Source organism: Salpingoeca rosetta (genome assembly GCF_000188695.1).
Source record: "Salpingoeca rosetta unplaced genomic scaffold supercont1.30, whole genome shotgun sequence".
NCBI classification, from domain to species: Eukaryota; class Choanoflagellata; order Craspedida; family Salpingoecidae; genus Salpingoeca; species Salpingoeca rosetta.
The window spans coordinates 9,495-26,994 of record NW_004754904.1 but is presented as its reverse complement, the minus strand read 5'-3'; the positions used below and the strand labels follow the sequence as shown (position 1 = coordinate 26,994).

At 55.3% G+C, this 17,500-nt stretch overlaps 5 protein-coding genes and 1 non-coding gene across 6 annotated transcripts in view; 2 read left to right on the top strand and 4 right to left on the bottom strand.

The window, feature by feature from the left end:
• PTSG_09835 (myosin) overlaps positions 1-1,540 on the bottom strand; it is a 9,750-nt gene extending 8,210 nt beyond the window's left edge. Inside the window, exons 1-4 of the mRNA XM_004989136.1 lie at positions 1,349-1,540; positions 835-1,008; positions 255-494; positions 1-63 (exon numbers count right to left, since the gene is read on the bottom strand). Of these exons, the coding sequence (XP_004989193.1) occupies positions 1-63; positions 255-494; positions 835-1,008; positions 1,349-1,444 (573 nt within the window). The 5' untranslated portion in view covers positions 1,445-1,540. The remainder of the gene's footprint in view (positions 64-254; positions 495-834; positions 1,009-1,348) is intronic.
• A 49-nt stretch (positions 1,541-1,589) lies between these two features.
• On the bottom strand, positions 1,590-4,436 carry PTSG_09834 (uncharacterized protein). Its single transcript, XM_004989135.1, has 6 exons — positions 3,696-4,436; positions 3,325-3,409; positions 3,074-3,171; positions 2,619-2,881; positions 2,272-2,428; positions 1,590-2,009 (listed from the first exon to the last, which is right to left on the bottom strand). The coding sequence occupies exons 1-6, from the start codon at positions 4,325-4,327 to the stop codon at positions 1,871-1,873; spliced, it is 1,374 nt and encodes a 457-aa protein (XP_004989192.1). The 5' UTR covers positions 4,328-4,436; the 3' UTR covers positions 1,590-1,870.
• A 77-nt stretch (positions 4,437-4,513) lies between these two features.
• PTSG_09833 (uncharacterized protein) lies at positions 4,514-6,651 on the top strand. The gene is made up of 5 exons (XM_004989134.1): positions 4,514-4,622; positions 4,844-4,894; positions 5,227-5,586; positions 5,894-6,103; positions 6,359-6,651. Exons 1-5 carry the CDS (start codon positions 4,599-4,601, stop codon positions 6,452-6,454), a joined length of 741 nt encoding a protein of 246 aa, XP_004989191.1. The 5' UTR covers positions 4,514-4,598; the 3' UTR covers positions 6,455-6,651.
• A 314-nt stretch (positions 6,652-6,965) lies between these two features.
• Positions 6,966-7,079, bottom strand: PTSG_20033. The gene has a single exon (XR_001137168.1). It is a non-coding gene; the product is annotated as a 5S ribosomal RNA (ribosomal RNA).
• A 2,681-nt stretch (positions 7,080-9,760) lies between these two features.
• On the top strand, positions 9,761-12,048 carry PTSG_09832 (uncharacterized protein; the record flags this gene model as incomplete). The annotated part of the gene is made up of 9 exons (XM_004989133.1): positions 9,761-9,787; positions 10,059-10,193; positions 10,334-10,464; positions 10,790-10,897; positions 11,065-11,123; positions 11,272-11,351; positions 11,381-11,503; positions 11,706-11,759; positions 12,016-12,048. 9 exons carry the CDS (start codon positions 9,761-9,763, stop codon positions 12,046-12,048), a joined length of 750 nt encoding a protein of 249 aa, XP_004989190.1.
• Positions 12,049-12,457: 409 nt separating this feature from the next.
• Positions 12,458-12,874, bottom strand: PTSG_12932 (uncharacterized protein; the record flags this gene model as incomplete). The annotated part of the gene is made up of 2 exons (XM_004989132.1): positions 12,458-12,472; positions 12,728-12,874. The coding sequence occupies 2 exons, from the start codon at positions 12,872-12,874 to the stop codon at positions 12,458-12,460; spliced, it is 162 nt and encodes a 53-aa protein (XP_004989189.1).
• Positions 12,875-17,500: the final 4,626 nt, after the last annotated feature.

The following is a 17,500-nucleotide window of genomic DNA, read 5'->3' as shown; positions in this document are numbered from 1 at the left end:
CCTGGCCTTTTCGAGGAGGTAGTGGGAAAGAGAGGCGCCCTGCACAACACCACTCTCGTTGAACTGTCAACGCAGAACCACCACCGCAGATTTGAAGCGAAGTGAGATCACAGCAGGGGAACATGAACTGCACATCCAATCGACCACAGAGCAGCACCAGCGGTCGTGGGTGTCAAACACACAGTGGATCGATGGTGCACAGCTGTCTCTTGCGTTCACGCCAGCACCACCAACACCATCAACCCCATCAGCACCTTGAGCTCGACGAATTTGCCGAAGCGCGAGGAATTGTCGTTCATGACTGTCTGTGCATTGCCAAAGGACTCCAGGATCGGGTTGAGCTGGATGATCTTCTCCTCCAGCGGGTGGCGCGTGCGCGTCGCCGGTGTGGCGGTGTTGAGGATGCCACGCGCACTCACGTCCATCACGTGGCGGATAAACAGCTTTGTGCTCTCGGTCTTTCCCGCACCACTCTCCCCAGAGATGACAGCAACCTGCGTGCGTGCGCGCGCGTGTGAGTGTGCGTGCGTGTGAGTGAGTGTGTGTGTGTGTGTGAGGGAGCGAGGGAGGATGACGAGCGTGAAGGAGCAGCCGTGTATATGCGCGTGAGCAGTTGTATGCACATGTAGGATTCGTTGCGTACACGTGTGTGAGCAGTTGAATGAATGTGAATGTGAGCGTGTGATTCATGCGTTTGCGTGTGTAATTTGGTTTGTGGCAGTGCAAAGTGCGAGCGGCAGTGCAAGCCAAGAGCACGCATGTTGTGACGTGGCAGCCACATGAACACGCACAGCAATTCGCCAGACACTTCATGTGTAGACACAATGACGGCACCTGGCGTTGGTGGTTTCTCATCATCTCGCCAAAGGCGTTGTCTGCAATGGCGAAGATGTGTGGAGGGTGGTCGGCCTTGTTGGCGACGTTGCAGTACGTGGCAGTCTGCTCCGCGGTGTACAGGCTGAGATCCTCGTATGGGTTCACTGCGATCAAGATGTCCCCCACGTATGTCTGCCAGACAGTCATTTACAACGGCCCAGCAACAAAGCAACAAAGCGCAACGAGGGAGCAAGTGGGAAATGGAGCCGTTGGGAATGTGACGGTGGTCACAGGTGTGAGATCGGCGGTGAGTAGGGCGGGGTGGATGCTCGGCAGTGCTCGGTAGTTCACTGGCGCTTGCACCAACTCGCATTATTGCAAGGCAGTGGTGTTCACGGCAGGTTCTCAGGAACCAGGCTGTGATTGATGTGAAGCGGACACACGCACACGCCCACACACGCCCACACACGCCCACACACGCCCACACACGCATGCATACATATGCACGCGGCAGTCACAACGACGTGCGTACGTAGATGATGCGCTGTTGGTAGCGCTCCTTGAGGATGTTGGTGAGCATGTCTTCATCCAGCTCCTCCTCCAGAGCCAGGTCATTCTTCTCAGCCATGGTGATGTGGTGCCCTTGAACGCAGCAGCATCGGGCGTGCGTTGTGGATGAGTCGAGCAGGAGGGTGTGGTGGTGGTGGATGGTGAAGTTGGTGGGCGTGGATGTGGTGGTCCTGCTCTTTTCGTTTTCGCTTTGTTGTTGTCGGTGGTGGTGGCGTGCATCGAATCAGAAACACATTTTCCTTTTATGGGCACAGTCGGCGTGTGGTTGTTGGAGCAGACGCACACGCACACACAGTAGATGCAAGAGGTAGATGCACAGAGCTACGCACACACACACTCACTCACACACGCACACAGACACAGACAAAGACACTTACATGTACAAACAAGATGAAGCAAGGATGGGGCAGAAGCTAAGTGTGGTATAATCAGGGCGGATGTGAATAGGACAACGAAAAGAAGTTGAAGGGGGTGTTGTTGCACATCACGACTGCTGCTTACCGCGCCTCTTGTCGGGCGCCATGAGGGCGTGGAGAATGACCGGGGTGATCTTGTGGTGCCTGTGCACCTTCAGCACTTGTTTCAACGCCTCCTTCTGTTCATCAGAGATGTATCGTCGGTACCTGGAGAGAGAGTGTGTGTGAGTGTGTGATTGAGTGAGTGTGTGATTGAGTGAGTGTGTGCGAGAGAGTGAGTGTGTGCGTGAGTGAGTGAGTGAGTGTGTGTGAGTGAGTGTGTGCGTGAGAGTGAGTGAGTGAGTGTGTGGGTGAGTGAGTGTGTGAGTGAGTGAGTGAGTGAGTGAGTGAGTGAGTGAGTGAGCGAGTCAATCCGGGTGCATGGGTGCCAGGAAACAGATCACAGTCACGGGCAGGCAAAGACGCTCACCGTTGGGCGAGGACAAGGAAGCACTGGTGCCACAACACAGGAAGGTCGCGTCTGTCGTGCTCTGCGCGCACGAAATGGGCAACGAGCGCATCGATGACGCGGTAGGGCAGGGCGTACTTCTTGTCAATCAGCACGCGCAGGAAGATGCTGCTCGCACCTGCGCACAGCAGTAACAGTGCCAGACGTGGTGAGAATGAGCTGCAGAGATCAGGGCTGGGGCGTGCGTGGTGCATTGCCGCGCACACGACCACTCACACACATGAGAACACGCTCACACACACGCACATGCACACACACGCACATGCACACACACACGCGCGCGCGCGCACACACACACACAAACACACCAGCATATGGCATCTCTGCAATCTTGATCATGGCGGCAGCGGACTCTGCAGGCGGGATGCTCTTCTTTGCCAAGACGCTGCTGATGATGACGGCCTCGCGCAGGGTGCAGTCTCCACTCTGGCACAACGGCAGCACAATGCCCAGGTAGAACGCGCGCGGCTTGAACAGGGCGCGCATCAGGGCGCGGTAGAGATGGTAGTTGAGCTTGTCAAACTCGGCAATGTCATCGCGAACGCGCGGCAGCAGCACCAGGTTGTAGAAGCTGCAGAGGCATCGAAAGACGCAGGGTAGGGATCGTGGGGTGCAGACACCATTGTGTGAATGCACAGCAATGACACGTGGACGCTGGAGCAGGCACACACACACACACACATGTGCACATGCACGCACGCAGGTAAAGACAGCAAACACACGTGCACACGTACAAACGCACGCACAGTGTACACGCACGCACCGCTGGACTTTCTTGGCGTTGAGGTTTGAGGAGAAGATGCGAGTAATCTGATACATGGACGCGGCGCTCCAGGTCTCCGGCTGAGTCAAGTACATCAACTGCAGGCACATGCAATCACACACACACACACATGGTCACGAGAAATGGCAGCAACAGGTCTATGTGGACGCTTCATGCGTGTGCACGTGTGTGCGGGATGGTGTGGCACATGGTCATGTGCACAAGAGCAGGCAGAGCAGGGAAGGGCGCACCTCTTCCCAGTTGGCCTGCGTAGGCATGCGCTTGACAGCCTTGAGCATCTTTCCCGACTTGTATGTGGACAAAAACTGGCCCACGCTACAATCCGGGGACCGGAACAGGGGGGGGGGCGGGCACCAAGCGGCGATGTGAGCCATGGACCCACGTGTGCAAGTGGAGGGTTGGCCAAGGGATGGCAGGGGTGAGGCAGACAGCTACACGCACACGCGAGCAAAGCAGCAGTGTCTCCACATCATGACGGCCTTCTCTCACCATTACACACACGCACACGAGGGCACGCACGCACACGAACGCACGCACACACACACACACGCGCGCACGCACGCACACGCGCACACACACACACATACACACACACACTCACCGACGATAGAGCTGAACGATATTGTGTGGCAAAGTTGGCGTGTGGTCCATCTCAGACAGCTGAGTCTGAATCTCCGTCTTGTTCTCCTCAATCTTGGCCAAGATGACATCTGCCAGCGTCATGCGAGCAGGCGCCTCTTCCGGCATGAAGGCTGCAACGGATGCCTCGTCCGTTGCATCAATGCCCATCTCGCTGGAGAGCGTTTGATAGTCTGCGTCTGCACCCTGTGGATCGATCGCAGCATCCTCTGTGTCATCATCGTCATCAACCGCAAAGCGCTCACGGAGGTAGACGTTCCCAGAGACGTGCACGGGCTCGCCTTTCTTTCCGCTCTTCTTGGTGCGTGCCGCCGTCTTCTTCCTCTGTCGCCTGCTGTCATCGTCCTCGTCTTCGCTGTCTCGAGTGGTGGACACCTCCACGTGTGGTCTAGGAGCAGCCTGCTTGCGCTCATCTTGCTCTGCTTCTTCCACTTGCTGCCGCGCTTGATCGATAATCTTCTGCGACGTCAAGGCATCCAGGTACGTGAACTGCTTGCCCTCTGCCTTGGCCCGCTTGTTTCTTGGTCGCGACCGCACCCCGCCATCGCCGATGTACTCCTCGCCAAGAGCTTTACGCGGCTTGGCACTGCTCATGGTGGCGGCAGATGTGTGAAGAGATGAAGGTACAGGTGTGTGTGTTTCGCGTGCGGTCGCGTGTGCGTGCGTGCAGGTGGCTGGCTGCGCGTGGATGGTGTGCCTCGTGGGTGTAGAAAATTGGACGAAATCTTCGGAGGGGTTTCGTCACACGCAGCTGGTGAGGGCGCAGACATCGCCATTCTCCTTCTGCACCCCTTTGTGGACGCAGCCAAGGGGCAACCCCCACCCAGCTCCAAACCAATCACCACAACCAATCACCACCCCCAGCATGGCCCAGTCCAATGACATGACAGTGAGCTTATATGTGTTTTGTGTGTGCTTGTGCGTGTGTGTGCTTGTGCGTGTGTGTGTGTGCGTGTGTGTGTGTGTGTGTGTGTGTGTGTGTGTGTGTGTGTGTCGACACATGCCTCGCTTGTGCGTTTGCCGAATACCTCTCTTGCACCACTTGCACTCACAACCCTTTTTGCTTCTTACTTACTCACCTTACCTCCTGCATCACGTGAACCACTACAGGGGGACTCCTTCCTCATGGGGCACTTTCCCAACCCACAGATTGCCCCACCGGTGCGTGCGTGCGTGTGCGTGCGTGCGTGTGTGTGTGTGTGTGTGTGTGTGTGTGTGTGTGTGTGTGTGTGTGTGTGTGTGTGTGTGTTTTGTGTGTGTGTGTGTGTGTGTGTGTGTGTGTAAGCGGCACACATGGCCTGTTCTTGTGACGTGCGTCATACATAGCCCGTGTTTCTGCCCTCCGCATCGCCGCATCGCCGCATCGCCATTCATTCTCGCGGGTCTTCTCGTCTTATCCTGAACACCGTTCTGGTCTCACCCAAATGCCCTGCCGCCGCATCCTTGGGCCCCCCCTTTCTTTTTTCTTCTTGTCGATGTCGATGGGTGCACAGGCGACGCTGTCGGACGAGAAGCTGCTTCAGGATGTGCTCGGCTTGGCGGCACCACCGGACCCAGCCTTTGACAGCTTCCTGCTCGATGCTTTCTCCAAGGGCACCGCGCAGCAGGACGCTTCGCTGCTGCCACCCCCAACATTGAGCGACGAAATGCTCAACTACCTGCCTGCCACAGGCACGTACGCTGCTCAGCCAGATGCGTCCGCCTCCTCTTCGCCTGCAGTCTCAGCGGCAGTGCACGCCGCAGTACCTGCCAAAGAAGAGCCTGTGATTCCAGCCGAACCATCGAAGAAGGCAACAAAGGCCAAGCAGTCCAAGAAGAAGCGTGCTTCCTCCTGGGGCTCCCGCACTGCTGATGTACGCGCGCGCGTGTGTGTGTGTGTGTGTGTGTGTGTGTGTGTGTGTGTGCATGTGTGTGCATGTGTTGTGTTGTGTGTGCATGCGTGTGTGCGTAGGTGTCTACTTGCATGCGCGCGTGCATGTGCCTGCACACGTGTGCGAATTCTCTGCATGCGCACCCGCTCCTACCTGGCTCCCTTGTTCACCCTTGTCTCAACATTCTTGCGGCTCACGTGTGACCTTTGCACCACCTTCCACTGTGCACCGAACCCCCCCCCCCTCTCTCTCTCTCTCTCTCTCTCTCTCTCTCTCTCAACATGTCCAGGGCCGGCGCCGGCGCAAGGAGCCGAAGCGTGCGGACTACGCGACGACGGAGGAGTATCTCGCCGACTGGAGCCGCTGGCGTCGCATTCGCGACAGCAACAACCGCTCTGTCAAGCGCTCGCGCGAGAAGGCACGGGAGCGCTCACAGCAGATTGAGGCCCAGAACAACGGCCTCCAGCAGCAGATTGACCAGCTCGCAGACGAACTCAAGGTGTAGACGCGTGTGCTGAGTTGTGTTGTGTTGTGTTGTGTTGTGTTGTGTTGTGTTGTGTTGTGTTGTGTTGTGTTGTTTGTTACAATATGTGTGTGTGTGCTTTGTGTCGATGCTCTCTGCGTCTGTGTCTGCGTCTGCATTGACCGTGTTGGCATGCCAGCTGCGCCAGCTCGCTCACAGCTTGCTCGCACATGCGGTTGTCACTGCCGTCGCTTTCCTCCTTCTTCTCTGACAAAACATCCCTGTGAACAGGAGGCCAAACAGCTCGCGTTCAAGGCGTTCATGTCTCGCGAGTCCCTGCTCCCGTCAGAGGTGGACCGCATCGCCTCCTTCGCAGACTCGGCTTGATGCCATCGCCATTGTTTCATGCCCTTCACATCACACCATCCACCGCCACCTGTTTTCCCTCAGATTCGTCCTCGGACGTGTCAGCCTTTTCTCCCCGCTTCCACGACGTTGCCGTTGCTGTGTCAGCTGCCATGGTTTTGGTTTCTTCTTTTGAACTTGCGTTAGGCCTGTCACCCACTGGCAGTAAATAGACCCCCTTCTGAAACAGCGATAGATCAGTGTGTGTGTGTGTGTGTGTGTGTGTGTGTGTGTGTGTGTGTGTGTGTGTGTGTGTGAAGCACAGCAACGCTGAAGACAAGCAACAAGAGGGAAGAGGGGAGGTGAGCCAACACACGCCACCACCTCTTCACCCCCAAGTGGAAGCAAGCAAGTCAGCAAGCAAAGAAGAAGCACAACAAGAGGTAAACCGAAGAGAAGAGGGGAGTGAAGGAGAGATAGCAAGCGCCACAGCAGCAGCACCACAGCAACCACAGCAGCACCATATGGAAGAGAGAAAAAAAAAGGAAGGGAGAGCAACATCACCCGTGATTCCCGCCTGGTCACCCACGGCAGTACTGAACGGGCCCAAACGGGCTTAGCTTCCGCGATCGGACGAGAGCGGGCGTGATCCCGTTGGAATGAACGTTGCCGACTATAAAGCAAGACATGCCATTTATCAAGGCAGAGCCAGCAAGCCAGCAAGAAAAGAAGAGGAAGAGGAAAATCGCACACACACCAAAAACCAGCAGCAAGCAGAAACGAGCAAACAACCGATTCTGCTTTCCAACCAACCAACCCACTCGCCGTTGCTTCATTCTTCTTCTGCGCAGCAGCTGGTGTGATGGTGGTGGGAATGGTGATGGTGACCATGGTCGTCGTCGATACTGCTGACAGGCAGGTGAGGGTGATGTGAGGTGAGGTGAGATGAGGTGAGGGGGATGTGTCATTGGTTCGTGCACACACACACACACGCACACATTGGTGGTTGTGCGTGCCACGTTCCTTCCTTCTCTTCCCTTCCTTCCCTTCCCTTCGTCGTCCTCGCTGACGCACACACACACGCACATGTGCAGGGAGGATGTGCGCACCGTCTCTCTTCTTCCTTCTCCTTCCCTTCTCCCTCTCTCCCTTCCATCCTTCCATTCATCGTTGTCCATTTCCTCCTCCTGTGATGAACCACGCACAACCAACCAACCAACCAACCAACCAACGACCACATGAATGACCCATCCATCGACAGGTGATGGTGAGATTGAGTGCTCCCACTTCTTCCTCCCACTTCGTTCTCCTCCTTCTCCCTTTTTTCTCCTCGCACAGTGCGCAGCAGCAACAACCAACATCAACAACAACAACAACCACAACAACAACAACACAGCGCACGCTGTCATCGTGCACACACAGCCACGCACACACATGTGGACCACCATCCATCCACGCATCCGTACATGGTTGTGTGGATCACAACCAACACACACCGCAGCGTGTGGCACTCACAAATGCACACACTCACACTCACACACGCACTTGCTCACCGTTGTGTGGTGACAGAACAGCTGCCATCAGCCACCGTCATGCAGCGGCCACCCTGAGAATGGATCATGCAACCTCTCATCCAGTGAGCAGCACACACATGGGAGAGAGGGGGAAATGACATCAACCAACATCACAGCCAATGTGTGTGTGTGTGTGTGTGTGTGTGTGTGTGTGTGTGTGCACGGGGTTGTGTTTCTGCTCATCCTCCTTCGTTCTGTCTCCTCCTTTCTGCGTCTGTGACACGCTGCTCACTGCTGTTGTTTGCTTGTTTGTTTGTGGTGGTGCGTGCAGATGGATGTATTTCATCATCATCATCATCATCATCAGCAGCAGCAGCAGCAGCAGGTGCTGGCTGATGCGTGAGCCAGTGGGCAACCTCCACCAACCAACCAACAAATGACTACATGCTGACGGATGAATGGTGATCAAACCACTGCATCACCCAGACAGGTGTGTGTGTGTGTGTGTGTGTGTGTGTGTGTGTGTGTGTGTGTGTGTGTGTGTGTGTGCGTGTGTGTGTGTGTGTGTGTGTGTGTCGACGTGCATGTTCTCTTCTCCACCCATCCACACGCCATCATCACCACCTCCTCATTTTTCTTGTGTGTTTGCTCACATCCTTCCCTTCCCACCCTCAACACCGCCAACACCACCACCCTCCACACTTGCTCGTTTCCCCTTCCTTCCTTCTGCTGTCGCCACACAGAGGGCCCTTGAGCCAGCTGTTGTCACCCCCTCCCCTTCCACCAACCAACACCGCTCTGGTGGGATGAACAGACGGGCGCTGCCATGTGATGACCATCCAGCCACGCTGTATGCGGCTGTGGAAGCAGCAACACCAACACACACCACACCACAAACAAGCGAGCGATGAGCAACGTGAGTGCATCACTGCACATGTGTGCATGTGTGTGATGAGCACAACATCACATGTTTTGTGATCGCTGTCTCTGTTGCTCCTGTCTCCCCTTGTTGTCCCACATCAATGTGTGCATGTGTGTGGTGCGACTGCCTGTTTTGCCTTGCTTGATGCGCTGTCTCATTCGTCGTTCTCACACACACGACTGCCTGCACACCTGCACATTCCCCACCTTGCAGCTGCTGCTTATATTCCCCTCTCTTTCTCGCCCTCCCTCGCGGCCATCGCCGCCTCACCACCAATAGCAGCAGCAGCCAACACACCCTCCACCGCCGATGCTGCAGCAGCAGCAGAGAATGCACCACCACCATCACTTGCTGCTGAACACATCCCCCAACCAACCAACCCATCGCCCACTGCTGCTGGCGGAAGCTGGCTGTTTGCGGCTGGGAACAGGTGGTGACAGCACAAGTTGCATTTTCGGCTGGGCAGCAGCAGCAGAGGTGAGGGCGAGAAGAAGATGGAAAACGGAGAGGAGATGTGTGTTGGCTGGATGGTTGGATGGATGGATGAGGTGCGGTGGGGGGTGCTGGGTGAGTGTGGTGTGGTGTGGTGTGGTGTGGTGTGGTGGCTGGCTGGTGACAGAGGATGGTGGTGTGTGGTGGTGGTGTGAGGAAGAGGGATGGATGGATGGATGGGGTGCAGCATGACTTGTTCCCTCCCTTCTGTTTTCTGTTTTCTCTCTCCCCCTTCTTCTCCTTCACAAATGCATGCACAACACCAGCAGTGGCAGCAGCAGTGTAGCTGTGCACATATCCATGCTCCCTCTTCCCTCCCACTCACTCACCATGCTGGTGCTCGCACACAACCACACACTTACAGGTGATGCGCACGCACAAGCATCAGGATGAGGGAAATGTCGAGGATACTTGTCACGCATGCCAGGTGCACTCGCCTCACACATGGTATGTGGGTGGTGATGGGTGGTTGGTTGTGTGTGTGTGATGGAGTGTGGGGATGGGGTTGTGGTGATGGGGTGAAGTGAACAAGAGGAAGAGGGGTTGATGGGGATGATGATCACGCACCGACACACACACACACACACACGTGGTGCGTGTGATATCAATAACTCGTTCTGCTGTGCTGACATGATGGCTTGCTCTGTGCCTGTTGTGTTCTGTTTCCATCCACGTTCCTTGCAACCACTCACATACGCACACACACACATATACACAGGTGGTGAGGTACCAGCACACATCAGGATGTTGGTGGAAGCGGGCTCGCATGCCGGATGCTGCTGCTGCAGCTGCAACTCCCCCGATTCGGCTGCCACTGCTGTGCTCATGCAGTATTCCCATATGCGTGAGCAAGGTGAGCCCATCATGGATGTTTTAGTTGGCACATGGCGCATGTGTTGGTGTTGCTGCTCTGGGTGTTTGGTGTTACTGCTGCTGCTGTGTCTCGTACAGCAGCGTAGCTCACACGCAATGTATGTATGCTTGTGGCTGCAGCGGCGACTGCGTGAGGATCGTTTGAGGATGATGGGCGATGCACACATGATGGATTGGGAGGAGCAGCTGTGGACACACACGTCCATGGTCATGGCGGGCACATCCTACCACAGCGACGCAGCGATGCGCAGGTGTGTGTGTGTGAGTGAGTGAGTGAGTGTGTGCGTGTGTGTGTGTGCGACGCAGTCATGTGCGTGTGTGTGTATGTGTGTGTGGTGGGGCGAGGTGGAGGAAAGCAGAGGAGGGAGCAGGAAGGTGAACACGCCTGCTGTGCTCACATGCCATGCCTGTGCCTTTGTGTGATGATATCGTTGTATCTTGTCGTTGTGTGTTGGTTGCATGGACACCAGGGCCACATCAGAGGAGGGGAAAGCAGCCGCCATGAACGACCCATCATCATCATCATCATCATCAACCTTCCCCATTTCTCTCTCCTTTTCCTCTCTTCCACCGCAGCTCCGCTGTCATCATCACCATCATCATCATCGCCCGCACAGCTGCCATCTGGCGTGAGGCAGACATTGCACATGTCAGTCGTTCTCACGAAGAGGTGAGCATATGTGTGTGTGTGTGTGTGTGTTGTGGTAGTGAGTGGGGACAAGATGTGTGCGTGCGGATGTGTGTCAATGCTTGTGGTTGGATGGGGCTGGCGTGTGGTTGATGATGCTTCGCTGTCAACCTCACCACCTGCATTCTCTCCCATCTTGTGTCCGTGCACACACGTTTCACAGCGTTGGCGAGGCACATGAAGCGCTGGAACCAACGACGATGACGATGACGAGTGATGCAGGTGAGAGGCCGACTGAGATGTGTGTGTGTGTGTGCGTGGTTCACACGTTGTGTGTCCTTCTTTGCCTCCCTCTTTCCTTGTCTGTTCTGTCCACTCACGTGTCTGCTCTTCTTCTTCTCCCCCTTTTTTTCGATTAATTTGGACACAGGGCCATGCATCCCGTCTCCGTCCAACCGACCAACCAAACAGCCGAGCGAGCGAGCAAAGGACACGGCGTGGCAAGGGGCCGTTTGTTTTCACCGTTTCACCACCACCAGCAGCAACAGCAGCAACAGCTAATGTGTGGCTGCATTGTGGATGAACTGGCCCTCTGTATCTCGCCCATCTCCTCCTCCCTCGTCGTCGTCACTGGTCACCAACAGCAGCGGCTGCGACCATGGGTGTGGAGGTGAGTTAAATGGTGGTGGTAGTTGTGGTGATGTGGGTGGTGTGTGATGTGTTGGGTGTGAACAACAGCATGTATATGTGTGTTTGTGAAGGGATGAATGGATGTCGTTGGGTCTGTTGGTGGTGGACATAGGGTGTGTTGTCGGTGACAGCCTCATTCTGTGACAACTCACCTCTTTCTTCACACGCACACAGGAGGTGATGTGCGTCGATGTGCCGTTGCCTCGCATGACGACGATGATTGTGGTGGTGAGTGGTTTGTGGTGGATGTGGACGGCGCACACACACGCATGTGCAGGTGTGCTGCTTGTGGTGGTGGTGGTGGTGCGTATCTGTGTGTGGGGTGTGAATTGTGCGTGCACAGGTGATGATGTGAGTGATGTGAATGTGGCACAAGGAGGTGGATGCGGTTTGTTTCTGCCATGCTGGCTCACTGCGTCGTGTGATTCTTGCTGATTTGGTTGTTTGTGCTTGCGCATGTGTACATGTGTGTGATTTTGCACAGGGCGGTGGCAGATCTCTTCCCAAGCCCTCATGACACGAGCAGGGCGATACACGCACGCACAAATGACGGTGACCGATCTCTTCCCAAGCCCTCATGACACGACCAGAGCGATACACGCACACACAAATGTGCAAGAAATGTGTGTGTGTGTGTGTGTGTGTGTGTGTGTGTGTGTGTGTGGTGGGGTGATGGGTAGAGTGGTGGCACACACACAAACGCACACACACGCATGCACGCATGTACACATGTATGCCAACACACCACAGCAGTCATTGGCTGTGGGTGGTTGCACTGACGTGTGTCTCACATGAGTCAATCACACAACTCAAATGTGCGTGTGTGCGTGGCTGCAGGCGGATGTGTGCGGGTTCCCAACCGAATTTCATTCCCCTTTTCCCAACCAATCGCCTTTGCTCTGTGTCATCATCATCGTCAGCCTTCCTCATGTGATGTGCAGCTGTTGAGGCGTGATCGAGACAGCGGCCAACACAGGTATTGCAGCAGTGGTGGATATGGTGGATGTGGTGATGTTTTGTGCCTGCCTGCTTGCTTGCTTGTTGGATGCTTGCTTCGTTGTTCTTGTGTGCATCTGGTGCACCCCGCCCACAACATGCTGCATACTCCCATGCGTGGTCCCTTGTGTACCTCCTTTCCTGTCCTCACCATCACCGGTTGTTGTTGTTCGTCTCTGGTTGGTTTCTTCTTGCCTCACAGGCAGGCAGGCTCGCTGTCGCTGCTGCTGTTGCTGTTGCTGTGATGATGACCCTGCGTGTGCCTGTGCGCGGTGCACCGTGTTTGGGGCTGCACCGATGAAGACCAGGAAGGACACGGCCCGTGCCCACCACTCTTCCCCCTTCATCTTTTCTTTCTGCTCCATCAGCGATGACGATGGTGGCCGTGGCGTGTGATTGCGCTTCCTTTTTCTGGCTTCGCTGTGGCACATCGGCTGGCTGGCTGGCTGCATCAAGCACAGGTGAGGATGATCGTTGGCGGTTGGTTTGCTGGTTGGTGGGCTGTGTTGTGTCGAGTGGTGGGAAGCAGGGGGGAAGTAACACGGTGATGGTGGTGCGACGTGGGAGTGCAGAGCGAAAGGAGGGAGAGGGAGGGGAAGGGATGGAGGGCGATGATGTTGGTTGGGGGATGGGGTGTGCGTGTACACATGCGCGTGAATGGTGTGTGGTTGTGGTCATATCACATGACAATGAGACACACGTCAGTGGCTTATTCCTTTTGCTTGCACCTGTGATTGTGATTGTGATTGTTTGTGATGATGACTGCAGCAGGCAACACACGGCAGTGGATGCTGGGTTGGATTGGCTGGGGTTGACTGGCCGTTGTGTCGTGTCGCCCATTTCTCTCTCTTCGTTGCTCGTCTCAACTGGGAACACACAGCGATGTGTGCGTGTGCGTGTGTGCGTCGCCATCGACCACGCCGACAGCAACACGATGCACGAGGTGAGGGCACGCAATGCTGTGTGTGTGTTTGGTGGAAGAGCGTTGATGGGAAGTGGGAGGAAGGCGTTCATCATGGCCACCATCACCACCACGGCTGTGCACCTGGTCATGTGACCGTGCATTTGGTGGATGGAGATGGGGAGAGAGATGTTGTCGTTGTGGTGGTTGTGGTGATTGTGGTTGCATTGCTGTGTATGCGTGTGCATGGTGTTGTACCGTCTCACTCTGCAATGCCATGTGTGACTATGTGTGTGTGTATGACTGCAGATGTGTGCGCGCGTGTGCGCATATGTCAGGCAGACGCGTTGATCGACGACGAGGTGTGTGTGTGATTGGGGTTGACCTTTGTGTGCTTGTGCCATCACACACAACAACAACTACATCATCATCATCGCTGCGCCCCATGTGTTGTTATTGTCCACTCATGCATGACATGCTCACATCCACCGCCCTTCCCTTGCTTCTTCTCCCTCTTCCTCCTCTCCTGCTGCTGCTGCCACCCCTTCCACTGTTTCCCTCCAACCCTTCCTTTTCACACACACGCAGAGAGAGGAGCCCATCCACATCCAACACCCATGCCCACACCCACCACGCATGACACGCCATGGCGAGCTGTGCCACCTCAACCAACCCAACTCAACCCAGGCCAAGGAAAGGAAGAGGGGAAGCAAGGACACAAGACGTGGGGCTCCCAACAGATGTGTGTGTGTGTTGATGGGCGGTGTTCTACTTCCTCCCCCCCCCCCTCTATCACCTCGCCTCTTTCTTCCATGGCGATCTGGCTGGGCGGCTGTTGCCCCCTCCCCCTTGTTTGTTTTCTCTTCCGGCCCTTTGTGGCTGTTGGTTGTCTGTTATGACTGTGAGGAGGAGGAAGAAGCGAAGAAGAGAAGAAGGGGAGGGGATGCATGCTGTGCACAGCTGTGTGTGTGTGTGTGTGTTGTGTGTTTGTTGCTTCTTCTTTTCCATCCCCCTTTCTTCTCCCCTTCTTCTCCCTTCCCTCCTCAGCCTGCAAGGCCTGTGAGCCTGCGTTGCATTCACACGCAGTGCCGTTCCCCTTCCCCCTTCCCCCTTCTTCTTGTCTCATTGAAACCAACCAAGCAACCAAACAACCAAGCAAGTCCGCCCTTCAACAAGCAAACGCAGAAGCAAACAGCAGTTGCCGCACAACCGCAGCAGTGGGCGATTATTTGTGGCATCTTCCACTAATCGCCCAAACACACACAAACAAGCGACAAGCGACAGGCGAAAACACGAATCAAGGTGTGTGTGTTTGAGTGGGAGGTGGTGGGTTGCGTTGTTCGTGTGCGTGGCTGGCGCAGGGTTGGTGGAGAGGAGGGAGAGGGTGCGCGTTGTGACGGGCACTCACTGGCGGTCCTGTTGTGGGTGGTCTCGTTTGGTTCCATGGACTGTGTGGGGTGTGGTGGGTGATGTTGTGATGGTGCGCAGGTGCAAGCAGAGAACACGCACAGCAGCGACCACACCATGGATGTGTGCAGGGCCAAAGGCATGCAAGGCGTTGCCCACGGTCAGTGAGGCTGACATATGTGCTGCACAGGCCCATGCCACGCTGGCACCGTGAGTTTGGGTGAGTTCTGTCAATTGGTTTGACTGCTGTGTGGGTGCGTGTGATTGTGTATGTGAAGGAGGGAGAGTGGGACGTGGCTGTGGTGGGTGTTGTGACCTCACACGCTCTCCTGCTGCTGTGGATGCATTTGGCTCACACGCACAGACACACACACACACAGAGGGATGATGGGCTGCATCGACCCACACACATGAGTGTGTGAACACACACACACACACACGCACGCTGACAGGCAGTCTGATGCCTACCTCACGGTGCGTTGCACTTGCATGTGCGTGACTGTGACTGTGTGTATGTCGTTCATGCTGTGTCTGCTTGTGATTCACACTGTGTGTGTGTGTGTATGTGTGGCTGCTTGCTTCCCTCTGTCTCACATACCTGTGTGTGTTTGGATGGTGACACACACACACACACAGTGAGTGAGTGGGTGTGCAGGCACACATCCTCACACACAGCCAAGGCAGGCAGGCAAGGCAGGGCAAGGCATACTCTTCCTTCTCTCCTCTGCTGCCATCACCACTACTGCATGGATGGACCAGTGGATGCAAGCCGTGAAGCGGTGTGGCGTAGCATGGAGCTGTCGCTTGTTGCGTGTGTGTGTGTGTGTGTTGCTTGCAGTTGATATGGGGATGTTTTCTCGCTTATTCTTGCCACGTGTGTGCGCGTGTGTGTTTGCTTGCTGTCGTGTTGCTGAAGTGAAGTGGAATCATACAATGCACCACGCGTGTGCAGCTGTGTGTATCGTGTGGTACTGGTGGTGGTGTGGATGGGTGCTGGTGGGTGCAGTGAAGTCAGCACAGTGTGTGTGTATGATGTGATGTGGATTGGATTGGTGGTGAGCTAGGCGTGTGGCTGTGGAGTGGGTGCTGCATGCAGGTGAGGACAGCAGCAGCTGCTGTGAACGTGGGAGTGGGTGGGAAAGGATGAAGCGAGTGAGTAATGGTGGCAGCGAGTGGTGATGGTGGTGGTGAACAGGGCTGATGGTGAAGAAGGCGGCAGTGTGGGCTTGATGGGTTTATGATGTGTTGTAACACATGCAGCATGAAACATGAACGAGGCAGGAAAGGGGAGGGAAGGGGAAGGAGTGGCGACACAAAGTAGTGAACAGAGACAAGGGTAGGCATGCAAGTACGTGGAAACAACAGCAGCAGTGGCAAGAATTGAAACAAGACAGGAGGGGTGGTGGAACGCAGGTGAAATGGACAAACAAGGCTTGTGGTGACAAGGTGGCGACAGAAAGGGACGAAGGGAAGCACGAATGCACACAGTGTGTTGTATGTGGTGTTGTGTTGTGTTGTGTGAAGTGAAGTGAAGTGAAGGATGTTGTGTGGAGATGTGCTGTGTGGTGGTGAGTGGATGGAAGAGAGAAAGAGGGCCAAGGGTGAATGAAGCATGTGGCAACAAGTGCAAAGCAACAAAGCAACACATGGAATCTGGAAAGGCACACGGAAGAGAGAAAGGCGCAAGTGAGTGAAGTGTGAGAAGAAGGAACAAAGCGGCACATGCATGGATGTGCTGTTGTGTTGTGTTTTGGGTTGGGTTGTGATTGTGGCGGTGGAGCGAAGGAAGCAGAAGCACAAATATTGCAAGCAATAGCACACATGCACGAAGAGAGAAGGTAAAGTGGGAAGAGGAGAAGATCATCGCAGCGAGCTTCTTGCGCACCTGACCATGTCGCTACTGGCGGCGAGAAAAAGGAAGCGCAGGTGATGTTGGGGAGTGAATCCAAGACGGGAGGTGATGCTGCTGAGTGAAGTAGAGTGGAGTGGAGTGAAGTGGCGAGGGGGGTGACAGAGCGGTGTGTGAGTGATGGTGTAGATTGATAAAGGGTCGATTGCAGGTACGTGCAGGCATGGTGGGTGATGCTGTGGAGCAGTGGGGAGTGAGTGGAGGATTATTGTGAAGTGAACAGGGTGGAAGCAAGGAAAGTTGTGGGCGCTTGCAAGCAACACGCACAGAGCAAGCAAGCGTACGCATGAAGCGTCTGCACCGAGTAGACGGATTTGTAGTAGAGTTGCTCCAATGCAAGAGAAGGAAGGTGTGATCGCCTGCGTGTGACTACACGTATGTCTTCGAGTCCCTCCAATGCAAGCAGGAGATGGTGTGAGTGCTTGCGAGTGAGTAGACGGGTGTAGTGGAGTGAATCCAATGGAAGCAGGAGGTGTTGTGAGTGCTTGCAGACGGATGTGGTGGGAGTGAATCCAATGCAAAGTGGGGAGATGTTGTGAGTGTTTGCGAGTGAGTAGACGGATGTCGTGGAGTGAAATTCAATGCAAGCAGGGGGATGTTGTGAGTGCTTGCAGGTAACACAACAGTGAGTAGACGGATGCAGTGGAGTGAATCCAATCGAAGCAGGAGAAGTTGTGAGTGTTTGCGAGTGAGTAGACGGATGTCGTGGAGTGGATCCAATGCAAGCAGGAGAAGTTGCGAGTGAGTAGACGGATG

What these genes read in the sequence shown, in the direction of transcription:
- PTSG_09834 (XM_004989135.1), bottom strand. Translation starts at nt 4,327, where the DNA reads ATGAGCAGTGCCAAGCCGCGTAAAGCTCTTGGCGAGGAGTACATCGGC. An exon ending in ATCGTTCAGCTCTATCGTCG is followed by an intron (nt 3,410 to 3,695) that starts GTGAGTGTGTGT and finishes CCCGGATTGTAG; the next exon opens with CGTGGGCCAGTTTTTGTCCA. An exon ending in TGCAGAGATGCCATATGCTG is followed by an intron (nt 2,429 to 2,618) that starts GTGTGTTTGTGT and finishes TGCTGTGCGCAG; the next exon opens with GTGCGAGCAGCATCTTCCTG.
- PTSG_09833 (XM_004989134.1), top strand. Translation starts at nt 4,599, where the DNA reads ATGGCCCAGTCCAATGACATGACA. An exon ending in CCCAGTCCAATGACATGACA is followed by an intron (nt 4,623 to 4,843) that starts GTGAGCTTATAT and finishes GAACCACTACAG; the next exon opens with GGGGACTCCTTCCTCATGGG. An exon ending in AGCTCGCAGACGAACTCAAG is followed by an intron (nt 6,104 to 6,358) that starts GTGTAGACGCGT and finishes CCCTGTGAACAG; the next exon opens with GAGGCCAAACAGCTCGCGTT.